This window comes from Muntiacus reevesi, chromosome 7 (assembly GCF_963930625.1).
Source record: "Muntiacus reevesi chromosome 7, mMunRee1.1, whole genome shotgun sequence".
NCBI lineage: Eukaryota > Metazoa > Chordata > Mammalia > Artiodactyla > Cervidae > Muntiacus > Muntiacus reevesi.
This window is the reverse complement of record NC_089255.1, coordinates 41,898,457-41,914,210: the sequence shown is the minus strand read 5'-3', so window position 1 is coordinate 41,914,210 and position 15,754 is coordinate 41,898,457. Positions and strand designations below refer to the sequence as shown.

The 15,754-nt window shown below is 40.1% G+C and overlaps 1 protein-coding gene across 1 annotated transcript in view; it reads left to right on the top strand.

Moving 5' to 3' along the window:
• Nucleotides 1-3,457: 3,457 nt before the first annotated feature.
• Nucleotides 3,458-15,754, top strand: part of MAP4K5 (mitogen-activated protein kinase kinase kinase kinase 5) — a 113,554-nt gene continuing 101,257 nt past the window's right edge. The window contains exons 1-2 of the mRNA XM_065940407.1: nucleotides 3,458-3,594; nucleotides 3,849-4,065. Coding sequence (XP_065796479.1) covers nucleotides 3,958-4,065 — 108 coding nt within the window. The 5' untranslated portion in view covers nucleotides 3,458-3,594; nucleotides 3,849-3,957. The remainder of the gene's footprint in view (nucleotides 3,595-3,848; nucleotides 4,066-15,754) is intronic.

Below are 15,754 nucleotides of genomic sequence, written 5' to 3'. Positions count from 1 at the left end.
GCTCAGGCCACCCTAGTATATATCTTTCCATTGACAACGGAATTCTGCTGCCCCTATTCAATTTAAGAGTCATCAGATAGCACCCAGTATCTAAACAACAGTTTAGAACACAAAATCACTTAGAATCCTGTAGTCAGGTGTTCAGTATCTGCCAAGCCCTGGTAGCAAGCCAAGAGCTGTCTCTCAACTGAGCTGAATACAGGAACCCTGCTATCAATTCTCATATAAACTTTAAAACCACCCTGGGGATCAAGGGTACCCATCAGATAATCATTTCAAACTAGATTTTAAAAAAAAAAGATGTGCGCTGGGTTCCTCTTTTTAAAACTCCCATCATAATGACCGGATACTGATTCTGAAAGAGATGCAAGTTCTACTGGTCTCCAGAACAAAAGAGAATTCTCCTATACTTAGAAAACAGTTTTGGCCTCGACAAGGAAACCTCATTAGTAACAAAAAGAATAACTTAAGATTAACTATTTGAAAATACAAATCATAATGATGGCCAATGTCTTCCAAATAGTTAACAAACCTATAAAGCTCAATCACATCAAGTTACATTTTGCAACTAGCTTGTGTTGGAAGATTCATCAGATTATAATGCTTAAGTCTATATGTTTCATATTAAATTACTGTCCTTATGCTCTTCTTGTCACACTTGAGGATTTTACTCAACCATTCTTTCTTGGTTAGTAAACTGTGAAACTTACCTAGGTAGAAGTTAAAAAATTTTATGTCCCCTGATTTTATTCCCCCTGTATTTTGGCTGTGCTGGGCAGCATGCAGGAACTTAGTTCCCTGACCAGTAATCTAACCTGTGCCTCCTGCAACGGAGGTGCGATGTCTGAACCACTGGACTGCCAGGGAAGCCCCTATGTCTCCCAACTAAAAAAATTCATCCATGGCTAAAATTGAAACCAGAGGCCAAAGATTATAACTAGTATTTTACTAAAAAACTCTGAAAGAAGGGAAAAACACTAAAAAGCATAGAGCAAACCATAAAAGGTAGGTAACAGTAAAATATGGAAAATAAAACATGTCAGATAGGAAGACCCAAAGAGTATATGACCATCATATCAAGTTATATTTATTCTTATTCAATACCCTGGCATTATAAAAACTGGTGGTCTGTAAGAAACTCTTGTGTAAGCTACAAGTTTTGTTATGTAACTTTCCATTTTGAAACCCTGTGCTTAATTGTTTAGGGTATAAAATTAAATTTATGCACTGTATGTTTATTTTATGGAAATTTAATGTGAACTTCTTTACTAACCATGTAATATTTAACACACAAGCTATGACTTCACTGACCTTGATAAAATTAACTAGTATCTAAAATTTTTAAAATTCTCTTGAAGTTAGTATAAAGCAGATGTTTTTCCTTGAAACGGCTGTGTTATGAGTAAAATAATGATTATGGCAGACATTTCTGAATCACCACATAGAACCTTGACTTTTTCCACACTATCCACCTCTGCGTTGATGGTCAAAGCGTATGGCTCGGCCATTACTGGCAACATAAGTATCTGCATTCCAGGGTCTTGGTGAAGCCTATGACCTCAAACTTTTTATTGCTTAATTCATATCAAACACTGTGTTTCAAGAATAACATGCCTAAAAGACTGTCAGAAAGATATTTGTTTTGAACAGGGAATTCAGTTTCCACTTTAGGAAGGCCCATGAGATAAGTTTTCTTAAACTCTTAGCAACAGGAAAAGATGCACCTCTCTCTCGATCGACTGGTTTACTGTGATCTCAAAAACACTATAAAACTTTCTGCTTCAGCCAATTTGCTGTATTGTTCTGGTATCCCATTTTTCCTTTCTTTGACATCATACCTATTTCCTCATTTTTATCTTATGTTATAGTATGCATTTTCCATATTCTGCCTCAAATTCTCTGAGGAGTAATGCAAGTATAAATAAATTATAGACTAAAAAAAGGATTAAAGCTTATAGGGTCAAAGGGGAAAATGAGAATCTATGACAGTAAATAAGTACTAGGATACCAATAGAACATTTGAAAAGATTTTAAGTCATTGAAGCCAAAAGTATTTGCCCACCAAATCAAGTGCCAAGAAGCTTTGAAAGAAGTAACTGTTCTTCAACAATTTTTTCAATGCAGCAAACACATAGGCTTTGTCCATAGAGCATGTAAGTCTGAGCTTACTTATGTTCCCTAAATAAGTGCCCTTTGTGCAGACAGCACAAGAAATACATATCTTCCCAGTCCTGTTAAGGTGTGAATTTAATTTCTACATTATGCAATTGATTACAATGACCAACAACAACCAATACACTGCCAAGAATGGAATTGAATTGGATATTCAAAGCCACAAGGCAACATCCACAACTTGCTCTTTTGTGATTTTTCAGTCACTAAATGCATTGGGCCAAGTGTTAGCTGGCTTTTTTGTTCAAACCTTCACGGAGCTCTAGAAATAACTTTGCCAGTATACAACCTGGTAATGTTATTTCTACCTTCAGAACAAGACTAGAACTGAAACTGCAAAACAGCCTGTGAAATATCAGCCAAATTACTTCCCTAAACTCCTGTTCCATATTTTGTACATTGTGAAGTATTTTTAAACCTCTTATATATTGATAACCTTCTTTATAATCCTGTAAGATGCTTTATAAACGCTTTCTTGGGTGTCAGATGCAAAACCCTATCCTCTTCAAGCTGCAGATAAGGAGACATTGGCAAATACGATGTCCTTCTTGTCCCGGGTCACAGACTGAGGAAGTGGTAGAACCAGAACCAGGTTGTGGTCCCTAATTCTGTCTCAGCTTCTGCAAAGCTCCTGAGCCAAATAAAGGAGCAATAACCGCGTTGAGACACCGCGTGTGCCCAACTGAGCTACTGGCCACTGAAACTTCCTAGGAATTTAGGCTTTCAGAAATGTCTTGGGAAAACTCGTAGAAGACAGGTTGCGCAGGTGTGTAGGGAAGCTTCAAACTGGTACCACTGGGAACGATTTGCAAAACAGGACGGTGCAGTAGGGTGTGCCGCGATTTAGTTAACCTGGCACTTCCCCACCTCCTTCCCTGGCGCCCCACGGCCAGCTGACTCCTGGCCCAGTGCCCTCTGCGTACCTTCTCTGAACTAGGCGGGAGCCGCGTTCCCGTCTCCCTCGCGCCCACCCTCTCTCTCTACCCGCCTCACTCTCCAAGTTTACCAGACGATGCACGGGGCGGTTTAGCCGAGGCGCGTCCGCCCACGAATACACCGGGGGCGTCCCTAACACCCGCGGGTGGGGAGCGGAGCCCGGGCCCGGAGGGACGCGCCGGGCGAGGGGGCGCGGCGGCCCGGCCGGGAGAGTGTCGTGTCCCGAGCAGGCCTCAGGGCGGCACTCTGGCCCCGCGGCCGGCGCGCTCGGGCGGGCCTCTGGGCGCCGACCCACGCTGGCCGGGAACGTGTCTCCCGGTGACGCAGCCCCGGGTGGGGAACGTGGTGCGGCGGCGGCAGCGGCGACGGTACGCGCCTCAGCCGCCCGCGAGAGGACGTGCGCTGCTGCGGGAGGCGGCGGCGGCGCCGCGGGACCTGGAGCGGCCGGCTGGAGCCGGGAAGCAGGACGCAGGCGCGGGCGAGGAAGTAGGTCCCGGGCGCGGCGCTCAACAAAGAGCGGGGCCGCCCCCCTGAGGTATCCTGCCGACCCCGAGCGCCGGCGGGCGGGCAGACCGGTCCGGCAGTTCGCGGGCGGCCTGGGAGGGGGAAGGGCCGCGGCCGGAACCCGGCGGCGGGGCTCTAGGGACCCTTCCAGGCCGGCTGGTCCGCGGTCCCCGGACGGGCGGAAAGGAAGGGGCTGGGCCGCTCGGGATTGTAGCCTCTGCTTCTCCCTCGTGCAGGCGGAGCTGCGGGCAGAGGCTCCATGTTGGGAAGCGGCGCCGCTCGTCCTCGTTAGCGGGAATCGGGGCGCCGCGGGCAGAACCAGCGGGGGCCGGGCCCTGAGTGAAGATGGAGGCCCCTCTGCGGCCTGGGGCCGACATCCTGAGGCGGAACCCGCAGCAGGACTACGAGCTCGTTCAGAGGGTCGGCAGCGGCACCTACGGGGACGTCTATAAGGTGAGGCAGGCCGGACTCTTTTCCTCTGGTCAGTTGGCTTCCAGGAATAGGCCACTTTCTGGGAAGTATGAGGAGGGGGCAGGATGCTTTTATTGTTGCATCTTGGAGATGCCGCGGCCGTGGTTCCGTGTGCTCGGTTTCAGGGCACCTTCAATTCACTGCTTGCTCTGATCGCTTCAACAAGCAGAACTAATCACACCTTTGCAAACTACCGTTGTACTTTTTTTGTGGTATAAAGGCTTTTTCATGCTTATTTATGGTATCCAGGGGAGTTCGAATCTGCTTACGGAGTTGCACTTGAAAGTGTTCTTGTCTTAGCATGGAAAAATGCTTCCTGGAAGTCGGGAGACCAGAAAGTATATTGACATTCCGACATTTGCATAAGAAAACTTTTTGATGGATAATCGTGGTTTAAAAAGTCCTATGAAATCCCTCCTCTCAGTTTTATCTGTAAGCAGTCTAAAAAGTGACTTGGGCACAAACATCATCGTATGTAGAACAATGCTTTTTCTGGCAGAAGTTTCATTATTTGTATCAGATGATTTCTTTTTCTACTTTAGCAGTTCCTTTCTTTGGAATTTATAACATCCCATGACCAAGAGCGATTAAGAGCTGCTGTCCTTTTAATTGTACTTGTTTGCTTTATTTGGAACGAAAGAAGAGGATGTTACTCTCAATTTGAGATTTGAAAAAACACAGAGAAGCAAACCCAGTTCCTTAAGTTCACTGAATTCTTGAAGGATCAAGATGAAAGAGGTTGTTTCAGATTGTCTTATGCTTTTTGTTTTCTGTTTCAAAAAGGGATCTCTACTGCAGCTCATATATATTGAGGGAAATTTCCTTGGATTTGGAACAGCTTTGTTTATTGGATTTAATCATGTTATATATGCCATTATTCCAAATAACACTCCTGCATGTACTTAAAACTGGCCTTTGTGTTATATGGTTAATTAACCAGTAGAATCCTCTGGGGTGTGTTGTTTTGCACAGGTGGTAATATGGAAGAAAATCATCCTTTCTTCCTAACTTCTGTTTTTGTTAATATCTTCCCTTTTAATAGTAACAACTTGAGGTTGTGTTAAGGCAGCTCTAACACTGCTTGATTCTACTGAGTTGAAAAGTAATGGGTAGGATTTTTATTTAAACAAGCATTTGCATCTTCTGTACTAGGTACTGTTCTGTATGGGATGTTGAATTGGGAGGAAGTTTCCAGCTTTTGCCTTGTGAATAATTTTAATTCAAAATGGATAATTATAATAGAATCCAGAATCCTCTTTACATAGAATTAGAGGTAGTTAACTCTTGTTTATTCATGAATTAGACATTTTGTGGAATGATCTTTAAAAACTTGAAATTCCTATTTGCTTTCTCAGTCCTGCTTTTTAGTCATCTTCTTTTTATGATTCACTTTGTATTACTAGTTCATGTTAATCATACAGTTGTTCATCATCAATTCAGTTCATGTTAATAATACAGTAATCTGGATTCTAGTTCTTGTATATTTTCTCTCCTTTCTACTACAAGAACTTTTAAAGTGTTCCCCACAGAAATCCCAAGATTTTCACCATTTTTCTTTTAAACATAACAACTGAAGCAGTTATCTGGAGCGGGGTTTTATCCTTGCCAGGGAAAGCAAAAGGTTATGTTAAAGGGGCAGCTAAGATTACCTCTTACCCTGGGGCCTCCCTGCCCTATCTCTCTTCTGCAGTTCCTAAACAGAGGATCAAAGACTGAATATTTATCATACAGCACGTTCAATCTCCCACCTCACAAGTGATCCCTTTCTCTCATATTCATGCTCCCTCACTTTATGTGTATATTCATTCCACAGGAAGCCAGTTGCTGATTCCTAAACATCCTCAAAATCCTGATTCCTTGTCTTTTGTTTTCCTTTGTTCTAATTACCTGGAGTCACCTCCCTCCTACATTTCCAACTGTTATCCTAACTGTCCAGGAAAGCCTTACTCCAATGCTCTTCCAGAAGGCCCTAGACCTTCCCCATTATCCCTCTAGCCTCATTTATTACTCTTCCCCCTCCTTCATTGTCTTCTAGCAACACTGGCCTGCTTGCTCTTTCTTAAAAAGAATGTACATCTTCCTACCTTTGGGCCTTTGTTCTGGCTATCCCTGCTGCTCAGAATGGCTTTCCTCAGACAGCCACATGGCTTGCTCCTTTCCCTCCTTGCTTTTATAAAACCCTCTCAATCTTTTTTTCTACAGTCTTTTTTCCTACTTCTCTTTGCACTTACCACTCTAATGTTTTACTTATTTTTTTCTTGTTATCTATCTCAATCCACAACATACTCCCTGAGGGCAGGAATTTTATCTGTTTTACTCACTGCTCTGTCTCTAATAGTACCTAGAATTGTTCTTGGCACAGAATAAGTACTTTCTGAAACTATTGAATGAATGACTATCAGTAATTCTGTCCTTTACTTCTCTGGGTGTATGCTTTTGACATCACAACACTAAGTTAACATTTAATGCTCTATATATTCTTGTAATGCCGATTATATCCTGCATATGTATTTTTATTACAAATTTCAATTACTTGAGTCCCCTAGGAAAAATATTTCTGGAAAACTATTTCATAGCATATCCATTTTCAATATTTTAAAACCTACAGAATTTTAAGTCTGTATTTACTGCTTAATGTGCCTAAAAACATGTAACATTCAAACTGTAGTATTGAAGTTTTTAACTCAGAGCACTTAATTTTAGTATTTATCACTGTGTTTAGGATGAGCTGAAAATCGTAGAAAGTTTTAGGAGAATTTCAGTCTGAGATGTAAACTAGCAAAATAATTACAGTGAAGCACTGGAAGTGCGGAGTCTTAAACCACTGGACCTCCAGGAAAGTTCCTTATTTCTTTTTCTATCTTATGGACCTGGAGCTTTGAGATTTTGTGGTGAATTATTTTTGTTCTTCAGAGATACAGATCCCCTCTGAAGCTCCTGTCTTTCTTGAGAATCCCCAGTAGGGCAGAACTCAAACTGGCTATTCCTGAGTTGAAAGAAGACTATTTATTACAAAGATTCTTTTAAATAAATGGATTAAATTATTGAAGGTGAAAGCAGGAAATAGTGGAGGGGAAAGAAACACAAAGGAGAAAAGAAATGTGGTGGAAGATGTATGAGATTAAATTTCAACTAAGCAAGTTTTGTTTATAATTAACATTAATTTTAAAATCTTCCAACAGAAGGAGGAAGCCTGGAGAGTTAGTGTCTCTGCTACCTTCTGTCCATAGTAATCTAGACAATTGTATCATGATACAGTTTGCAACTAACAGTACAAGTCATTTGGGTAGGTTGCCTTTATCCAAATATTTGTATCAAAGTTGTTCCCAACCTAGGTTCCAGAGAAGTGTTAGTAATCTTTTTTATGGGTTATAAATTTAGGGTGGGTTGATCTCATGTATTCTTTTCTAACCTGTGTTGCTTTTTCTGATTGATTATAAAAGTGTGATATGTTTAGCTCCAGGACAGGAACAAATGTCTTCTGCTCATTACTGTACAGTAGCAGACAGACAGATGCTCAATAAATATTTGTTGAATGATATTATTTTTAGAAATTAACCAGAGATAAGTACTGTTAATAATTTATTATTAATAGTTTATTTCAGGCATTTTTCCTAAAAGTTTTCAAACCAATATATTCTAAACATGGCTTTTATAAAGCCATGGTATCATGATGTATCTCTTTTCTACTTGATTGGAATGGCCAGCTTTTTCCCTGATCTTTAAATTGTTGTTGTTTAACCACCAAGTCGTGTCTGACACTTTTGCAACCCCGTGGACTATAGACCACTAGGCTCCTCTGTCCATGGAATTTCCTAGGCAAGAATACTGGAGTGGGTTGCCATTTCCTTCTCCAGTTGATCTTCCCGACCCAGGGATTGAAACCACATCTCCTGCATTGACAGGTGGACTAAATGAGCCCTGGTCTTTAAATAGTCTTCAAAAATACCATGTTTAAAAGATCCATTGAACAAATCTTCATTTAGTTAATGATTCTAAGGTTCGCATTGTTGTTTTTAATTTTTAAAACTTAAAATAATGTTATAGTTTGTGTAGAAATCTTTGTCACATAGTCTTGTTACTTCTGTGTGTTTGCTGGGTGCTGGATGAACTGGGTTCCCTGTAATGAATCCCTCTTTTATATATAGCCTCCCTCTCTTTTCCCCAAGCCAGAAGTCACAATTCTAGTGACTTTAGATACGTTAAAGCTTACCCCTGGATCTCATTTTATAAAAACAAAGCTTGATACATCACAGTTCTTCTGTAGATACTCATTTATTCAAGAAATACTTATTTCTTTCTATTTATTCAGGAAATATTTGTTTTTGTTTTTTTTTTCTCTTGAGTGCCAACTGTATGGTATGGTATGGGGATGCACACATGAAAAAAGTATTCTGTCAACAGGAACGCATAATCTAGTCAGGAAAGCAGACATGTAAGCAGTCATAATTTGGTAAATGCCAGAATAGAAGTGAAGTGGGAGAAATGCTCAACTTTGTTTTTTTTCCTATAGGGACTAGGGAAAGGAGAAGAGGAGAGAGAACTATGATGCAAACCAGGGAATATTAAAAAGAGAGGGGACATTAACTGGATTTTAAAAGAATTCATGGTGATTTCTAGGTGGACAAATGGGAAAGAAATCGTAGGCTGTGGGAATAGTATGTGCAAATACCTAGTGGCTTGAAAAACCATGATAAATCTTGAGGGATCTGCATCTGCTTTCCAGGTTTGGTTTGACCAAACCTGGCAGAGACTCCATAGATGGAGAATACAAGCTATTTACTGGCAGACGGGGCTTCCCTGGTGGCTCAGATGGTAAAGTGTCTGCTTGCAATGTGGGAGACCTGGGTTCTTTCACTGGGTCGGGAAGAGCCCCTAGAGAAGGAAATGGCAACTTACTCGAGTACTCTTGCCTGGAAAATTACATGGATGGAGAACCCTGGTAGGCTACAGTCCATGGGGTCGCAGAGAGTTGACTGAGCGACTTCACTCAATCACTCACTGGCAGACAAGGACCGGATAATGGACCTTGTATGTCATAGCAAAGAATTTGGGCTTCTTCCTGTAAACTGAAGAAACACTTTAGGAGGGAAACTCTCATGGTGTAGAGGTTGGATTAGACAAACTTTCTGAAGGTATAGAGACCAGTTACTGAATAATCCAGATTAAAGTTTATGCAAGCTGAAATTTAGGCACTGGTATTAGAGATGAAAGGAAATGATAGATTTGCATTGTATTTAGATGATCAAAATTACCTGGTGATCAGTGAGGGAAAAACTGGTAGCCAGTCGCATTTAGAATTTCTGCTTGGATGACTGCATTGGTATCACCAACAGAATTAGGAAATGCCAGATTTGTGGGTTCTGGATCTTGTGTTTGGTTTTGGATGTATAACAGTACATAGGTGATTATGTCCAACAAATGGTAGAAAATGCAGCTCTGGCCTTAAGAGAGCTGGACTGGCGATACAGGTTTGGGAGTCATTGTCACTTTATGGGATGGTACCTGTGTAGTACAGGTGAGGTTACCTAGAAGAGTACATTTGTAAGAGAGCTGAGGAGAGACAGTAGCCTTAGAATTATGACAGAAGAAAATAATATTGTTGAAGGTGTCTGAGAAGAAACAGAAAGTTATGAGGAAGTTCTTTCCATAGAAATCAAGGAGCTTCAAGAACTCATCTCTATCATCCTGAGTCTGTTGTTTCCTCCAGCTCTAATTGCGATAAAGCAAATATTTTCATCTTCCAGAAAATTTAAATCTGAGGTTTCGTGTCATTTCTTTTTATTTTCTTTGTCCACAGATTAAAGTTTTAGAATAATATGGCTTTTAAAGCCTGTCTCTCCTGATACTGAATTTCCTTCCATTCTTTATATGCACTCTACTCTGTCCATCAGGTTTTTGCAGGTACTATTTCCTTTTCCTGAAACATCCTTCCTCTTGTCTTTCATCTCTCTCTCTTCTACTGTTTGCATTTCTCTTTAAACATTGCATTTCAGGGAGGCCTTTTCTGTCCCTTAGATAAAAGTCATATCTGTCTGCAGTAACTTCTTAAATAATACTTATCATTTGTCACTCATCTTTGTTGCTGTCAGTGGTCCTCCTCTGCTCAAAGTGCAAGTCTAGGAATGGTGTTTACCACTGAATCAGCTAACCTGACATAGTGCCTAGCATATAGTAAGTGCTCAATAAAAATGTTTTGAAGGCGTGAGCGACATAGTGGTCATTTAAGTAAGGAATCAGAAATGTTCGTTCAGGGCAGAAGAGTTGAGATGTGAATGGTCAGTAAGGAAGTAGGGGAATGTAGACCAGTTTTTTAAGCAGCTTAGCTATGAAGGGAAAAGGAAATGAGACACAGATGTTTCTTCCACTGTTTCTGTTTTTTTTTCCTTCCATTGAGTCTGATTACAGTTTTTTCAGTTATTATTCTTTAAACTTGTCTTATCACCCAGTTGACCAGGAGTGTTGCGAGTTTAGAGAAGGAATTTGACTAAGAAAGCAGTCAAGACAGAATTTGGGAGGAATTGAAAATTTAGAAAGATGACATACGAAAACTTCGGTTGGAATTGTTGGGGATCAAAAGGTGGGGGATAAATTTAAAACCTCCTTCTCTACCTTTCTTTTTCCTTCCTCTTTTCTTCTCTTCTCTGAAAGAGTCTCCATTGATTTCCAGTCCCAGTTGTTCCGTTATGGGTATGGTAGGATGAGGCACATTGATGAATTGGGAGCTAGGATGGAGCCGGGAGATGATAGGGTGGAAAGGGGTGAAGGTTCAACCAGTGTATAGAGGGCCTCTTATGTGCCAGACACTGTTCTGGGGTCTTGGAATATACCAGTGAGCAGTGCAGACAAAGATTCTTGCCCTAGTGGAAGTTACATTGTAGGGGAAAGAGAGAGTGAATAAAAAATAAGCATAATAAATAAGTTGTATGGGATGTTAGAAGGTGACTGAAGATGTGGAAAGAAGAAAAAGCTGAACAAGTTCAGGGGCTCAGGGTTGCCAGGGTGAGCTCAGGAAGGTAGGTTGAGAAATGATATTAGGATGAGCATTGTGGGCCACATTGAGAAGGTTAGGTTTGAGTAAAAGACTTCAGGCAAATAAGGAGTTGGCCAAGCTGATATCTGGGTAATCAGAGGAAGTCTTAACTATCTCTCTATCTTACTGAATCACCTAACCCTATCTCTTCAGCTTAATTGTAAGCTTAGTGTTAGGCGTTAGAACTGAGGCACCGTCATTGCCATCATTGCATCTCACTGGCTGGTGCAGGAATACAAGTCATTGTGATTTTAATTAAGTTCAGCAGTTGTATGTAAGTTACCCATTTCTATGTCATTTTTTAACAGCATAATTTTGCAAACAAAGGATGTGTGTCTGCTTCTACTATCTTTCCCCACAGGTGTTCTCTAATCTTTAAATGCTAATAAAATAGACATAGCTAATGGCTGCAAATCTGAAGGTGATAGAGAATGGACACATTAATATATTCTGCCTGTTATTTCTCTGACATTTGCTATCAAAACAACTACTCACTTAAAAAAAAAAAAACAACTAACAGTATGTGTGACTATACTATCCTTTCTGTAACCTGGTAATCTGACATAAGAGACCATTGGCTTATTATGTTAGGGTGAGAGAGATTGAATAACTTGCAAAAATAGGTTAATAGCAGGAAATGAGAATCTATTTAAAATGATGTTTTTTATTAAGCTAGTGGATGTCTTATTAAAAGTTATTTAATTCAATGTTATTTTAAATATTGTGTAATATTACTATTAAAATAAAGCATGTTTTATTCAGATGAAGTGTTCTACTATGGATGTTTACTGTTTTGTAAATCATTTGGTTAAACTCTTATTTTGTATTTATTTTTCTTACTGTGTAGAAGTAGCTTTATGTTATGACTTCCTAAAAAAGATCATGGTTCTGATGGTGGATGTGAAGGTTAGGATCATGGTTAGAGGCAAATGATGTTAAAATTCCTTTCTACTTTCATAGAAATGTTGCAAAAACAAAAGTCTTTAAAATATTTTCAACATTGTGAAAATAGACATAAAACAGTGCCATCAGTGGTGCAGGTGTATAAATTTCAGTTCCAAAATTAACTTTTAGATACAGCCTCAGCCTTAGGCTTATAATGCATCTAGTGTTCTTATTATTTTCATAGGTTCAGTATTTTCATTTTAGCCATCATTTCCAGTGTTTTTGATGAAGACAAGTGTGATAGAATATAGATCAACTTTAGTAGATTCTTAGTGCAAAGAAATAGAGGAAAACAATAGAATGGGAAAGACTAGAGATCTCTTCAAGAAAACTAGAGATACCAAGGGAACATTTCATGCAAAGATGGGCTCAATAAAGGATAGAAATGGTATGGACCTAACAGAAGCAGAAGATCTTAAGAAGAGGTGGCAAGAATACACAGAAGAACTATACAAAAACGATCTTCATGACCCAGATAGTCACAATGGTGTGATCACTCACCTAGAGTCCCACATCCTGGAATGCGAAGTCAAGTGGGCCTTAGGAAGCATCACTACGAACAACGCTAGTAGAGGTGATGGAATTCCAGTTCAGCTATGAAAGTGCTGCACTCAATGTGCCAGCAAATTTGGAAAACTCAGCAGTGGCCACAGGACTGGAAAAGGTCAGTTTTCATTCCAATCCCAAAGAAAGGCAATCCCAAAGAATGCTCAGACTACCACACAATTCAATTCATCTCGCACTCTAGCATAGTAATGCTCAAAATTCTCCAAGCCAGGCTTCAGCAATACATGAACCGTGAACTTCCAGATGTTCAAGCTGGATTTAGAAAAGGCAGAGGAACCAGAAATCAAATTGCCAACATCCGTTGGATTATAGAAAAAGCAAGAGAATTCCAAAAAAACATCTATTTCTGCTTTATTGACTATGCCAGAGCCTTTGACTGTGTGGATCACAACAAACTGTGGAAAATTCTGAAAGAGATGGGAATACCAGACCACCTGACCTGCCTCCTGGGAGATATGTATGCAGGTCAGGAAGCAACAGTTAGAACTGGACATGGAACAACAGACTGGTTCCAAATCGGGAAAGGAGTAGTACATCAAGGCTGTATATTGTTACCTTGATTATTTAACTTATATGCAGAGTACATCATGAGATACACTGAGCTGGATGAAGCACGAGCTGGAATCAGATTTCCAGGAGAAATATCAATAACCTCAGATATGCAGTTGACACCACCCTTATGGCAGAAATCGAAGAAGAACTAAAGAGCCTCTTGATAAAAGTGAAAGAGGAGAGTGAAAAAGTTGGCATAAAGCTCAACATTCAGAAAAGTAAGATCATGGCATCTGGTCCCATCACCTCATGGCAAATAGGTGGGGAAACAATGGAAACAGTGACAGACTTTATCTTTTTGGGCTCCAAAATCACTGCAGATGGTGATTGCAGCAATGAAATTAAAAGACGCTAATCCTTGACAGAAAAGTTATGACCAACCTAGACAGCATATTAAAAAACAGAGACATTACTTTGCCAACAAAGGTCCATCTACTCAAGGCTACGGTTTTTCCAGTAGTCATGTATGGATGTGAAAGTTGGACTATAAAGAAAGCTGACTGCAGAAGAATTGATGCTTTAGAACTGTGGTGTTGGAGAAGACTCTTGAGAGTCACTTGGACTGCAAGGAGATCCAACCAGTCCATCCTAAAGGAAATCAGTCCTGAATAGTCATTGGAAGGACTGACGTTGAAGCTGAAACTCCAATACTTTGGCCACCTGATGCGATGAACTGACTCATTTGCAAAGACCCTTATGCTGGGAAAGATTGAAGGTGGGAGGAAAAGGGGACGACAGAAAATGAGATGGTGTGATGGCATCACCAACTCAATGGACATGAATTTGGGTAAACTCTGGAGTTCGTGATGGATAGGGAGGCCTAGTGTGCTGCAGTCCATGGGGTCACAAGAAGTCAGACACGACTGAACGACTGAACTGAACTGATATTTACTTTTGCTTTCAGAATTTATATAAGTTTCACTGTAAGCTTTAAATTGTGGTTTCAGACCAAATATGTAGGAAGAGAAACATGTGACATTCATTAACTTGTTAACAAGTGATACTTTGTTTTCAGGGCTTTGTTGTCAGTTTGAGAATTTAGTTCTAGATCAAATAAATTGGAGCAGTCACTTTCACTTGGCTGCATTGGACTACTTTTGAGTATTTGACATGTTTGAATGTCATTAGGAAGCTGTTGCTTTTCAATTATGTGAAGTACTGTATATGTTTGAGAGTGTAGATAACTCTTTGAAAAAGGCAAGATGAATTTAGGTCTAATATAACTCTACTTCTGTTAAATGTCATAATCTCCCACTGAGATTTTGAAAAGATGATGTGGGAAGCCGGCTGATAGCCCAGTCTATCCTTGGAGGTGTTTGGGCCCATGACTCATGCTGGCCCCCACCTTCTAACATTTTTATAAAAATAAAATTGGATTAAAATGACTAAGAGTGACTAATGTTTGTTTAGCTCTTTCAAAATCAGTATATTACTTGTTTCTCACATTAGTCCTGTGGAATAGGTGGGACAGATGTATTGTCATCTCTGATTTACCCAAGAAGAGACTTATTATTTCTTCTAGGTCTTACAGATAATAGGTGGCACTGTGAGGACAGGAATCCGGATCTTCTGACTCTGTAATTTCTGTTCTTTCCACTAAAGCAAACTGCCTCAGGACTACATCTTTAAATTCATTGCTGTGTACATGCCCTTTAACACATTGCCCAGCATGTAAAAAGCTCTGAACAAATTATGGGCAGATGGTCAGATGAGACTTGGCAGCCTTAATCCCTCTGCTAAGAGGTGAGAGATTTTTTGGACTGATTTGAATATGCGTATAAGCTTCAAGTCTCAACTCGAAATTTCAGAAGTACTTTTTTCTGGTTACCCACCTGGTCAGTCATTACTCTTTACCCTTAAATTTTCCAAATTGGAACTCAGGCTCGGTTTGCTTTTACTGTGGAGGTTAATTTAGCTCATAGTCATCCTATGTGTTAATAAGTAAAAGAGAAACTATTCTTTTCCGTGGTCGTTAGACAGCCTTCCTGATGTGTCTTCTTTTGTGCTCATTTTGTTGGACACTTAGACTTATTGTTACCTGGATTAACTGGGTCCCATAGACTAGATTTGGTAAGCTAAGTTAAAATAAATAAAATACTAATTATTTCATGTGGTAGAACAGCCTGCCTTTTGTAGTACTAGCTAGTTACTTCTAGTTGCCTCTAATTTAAGTCATATGCCGAGAAGGCTATCTTGTGAACCAGCGTGTTACCTCTCACATACATGCTTCCTCTTTTTTAGGTGCCTTGTGCCTTTTTGCCCCATCCCTTTTTTTTAACCCTGTCCCTTATCAGTATCAAGAGGAATCCAATGTGGGCATGACAATATATTTTAATAGACATAACTTGCAATAAATTATTAACAACTTTTGCATTTTAAGCTTTTTGGCTTCTAAACATAATAGACAATGGAGATGCTTGGGTTCCCTATAATTTCTTTTTCCCAGGAATAATTTCCTATTCGTGGGTAGGACTTGCCTTCCTGTTTGCCTCTTTCTTCCTTGCCTCAGAATTGATAGCCTTCTTTCCTATATTTTTCAAAAAATACATTTTAAGTAATAGATGTTTGTTTTAG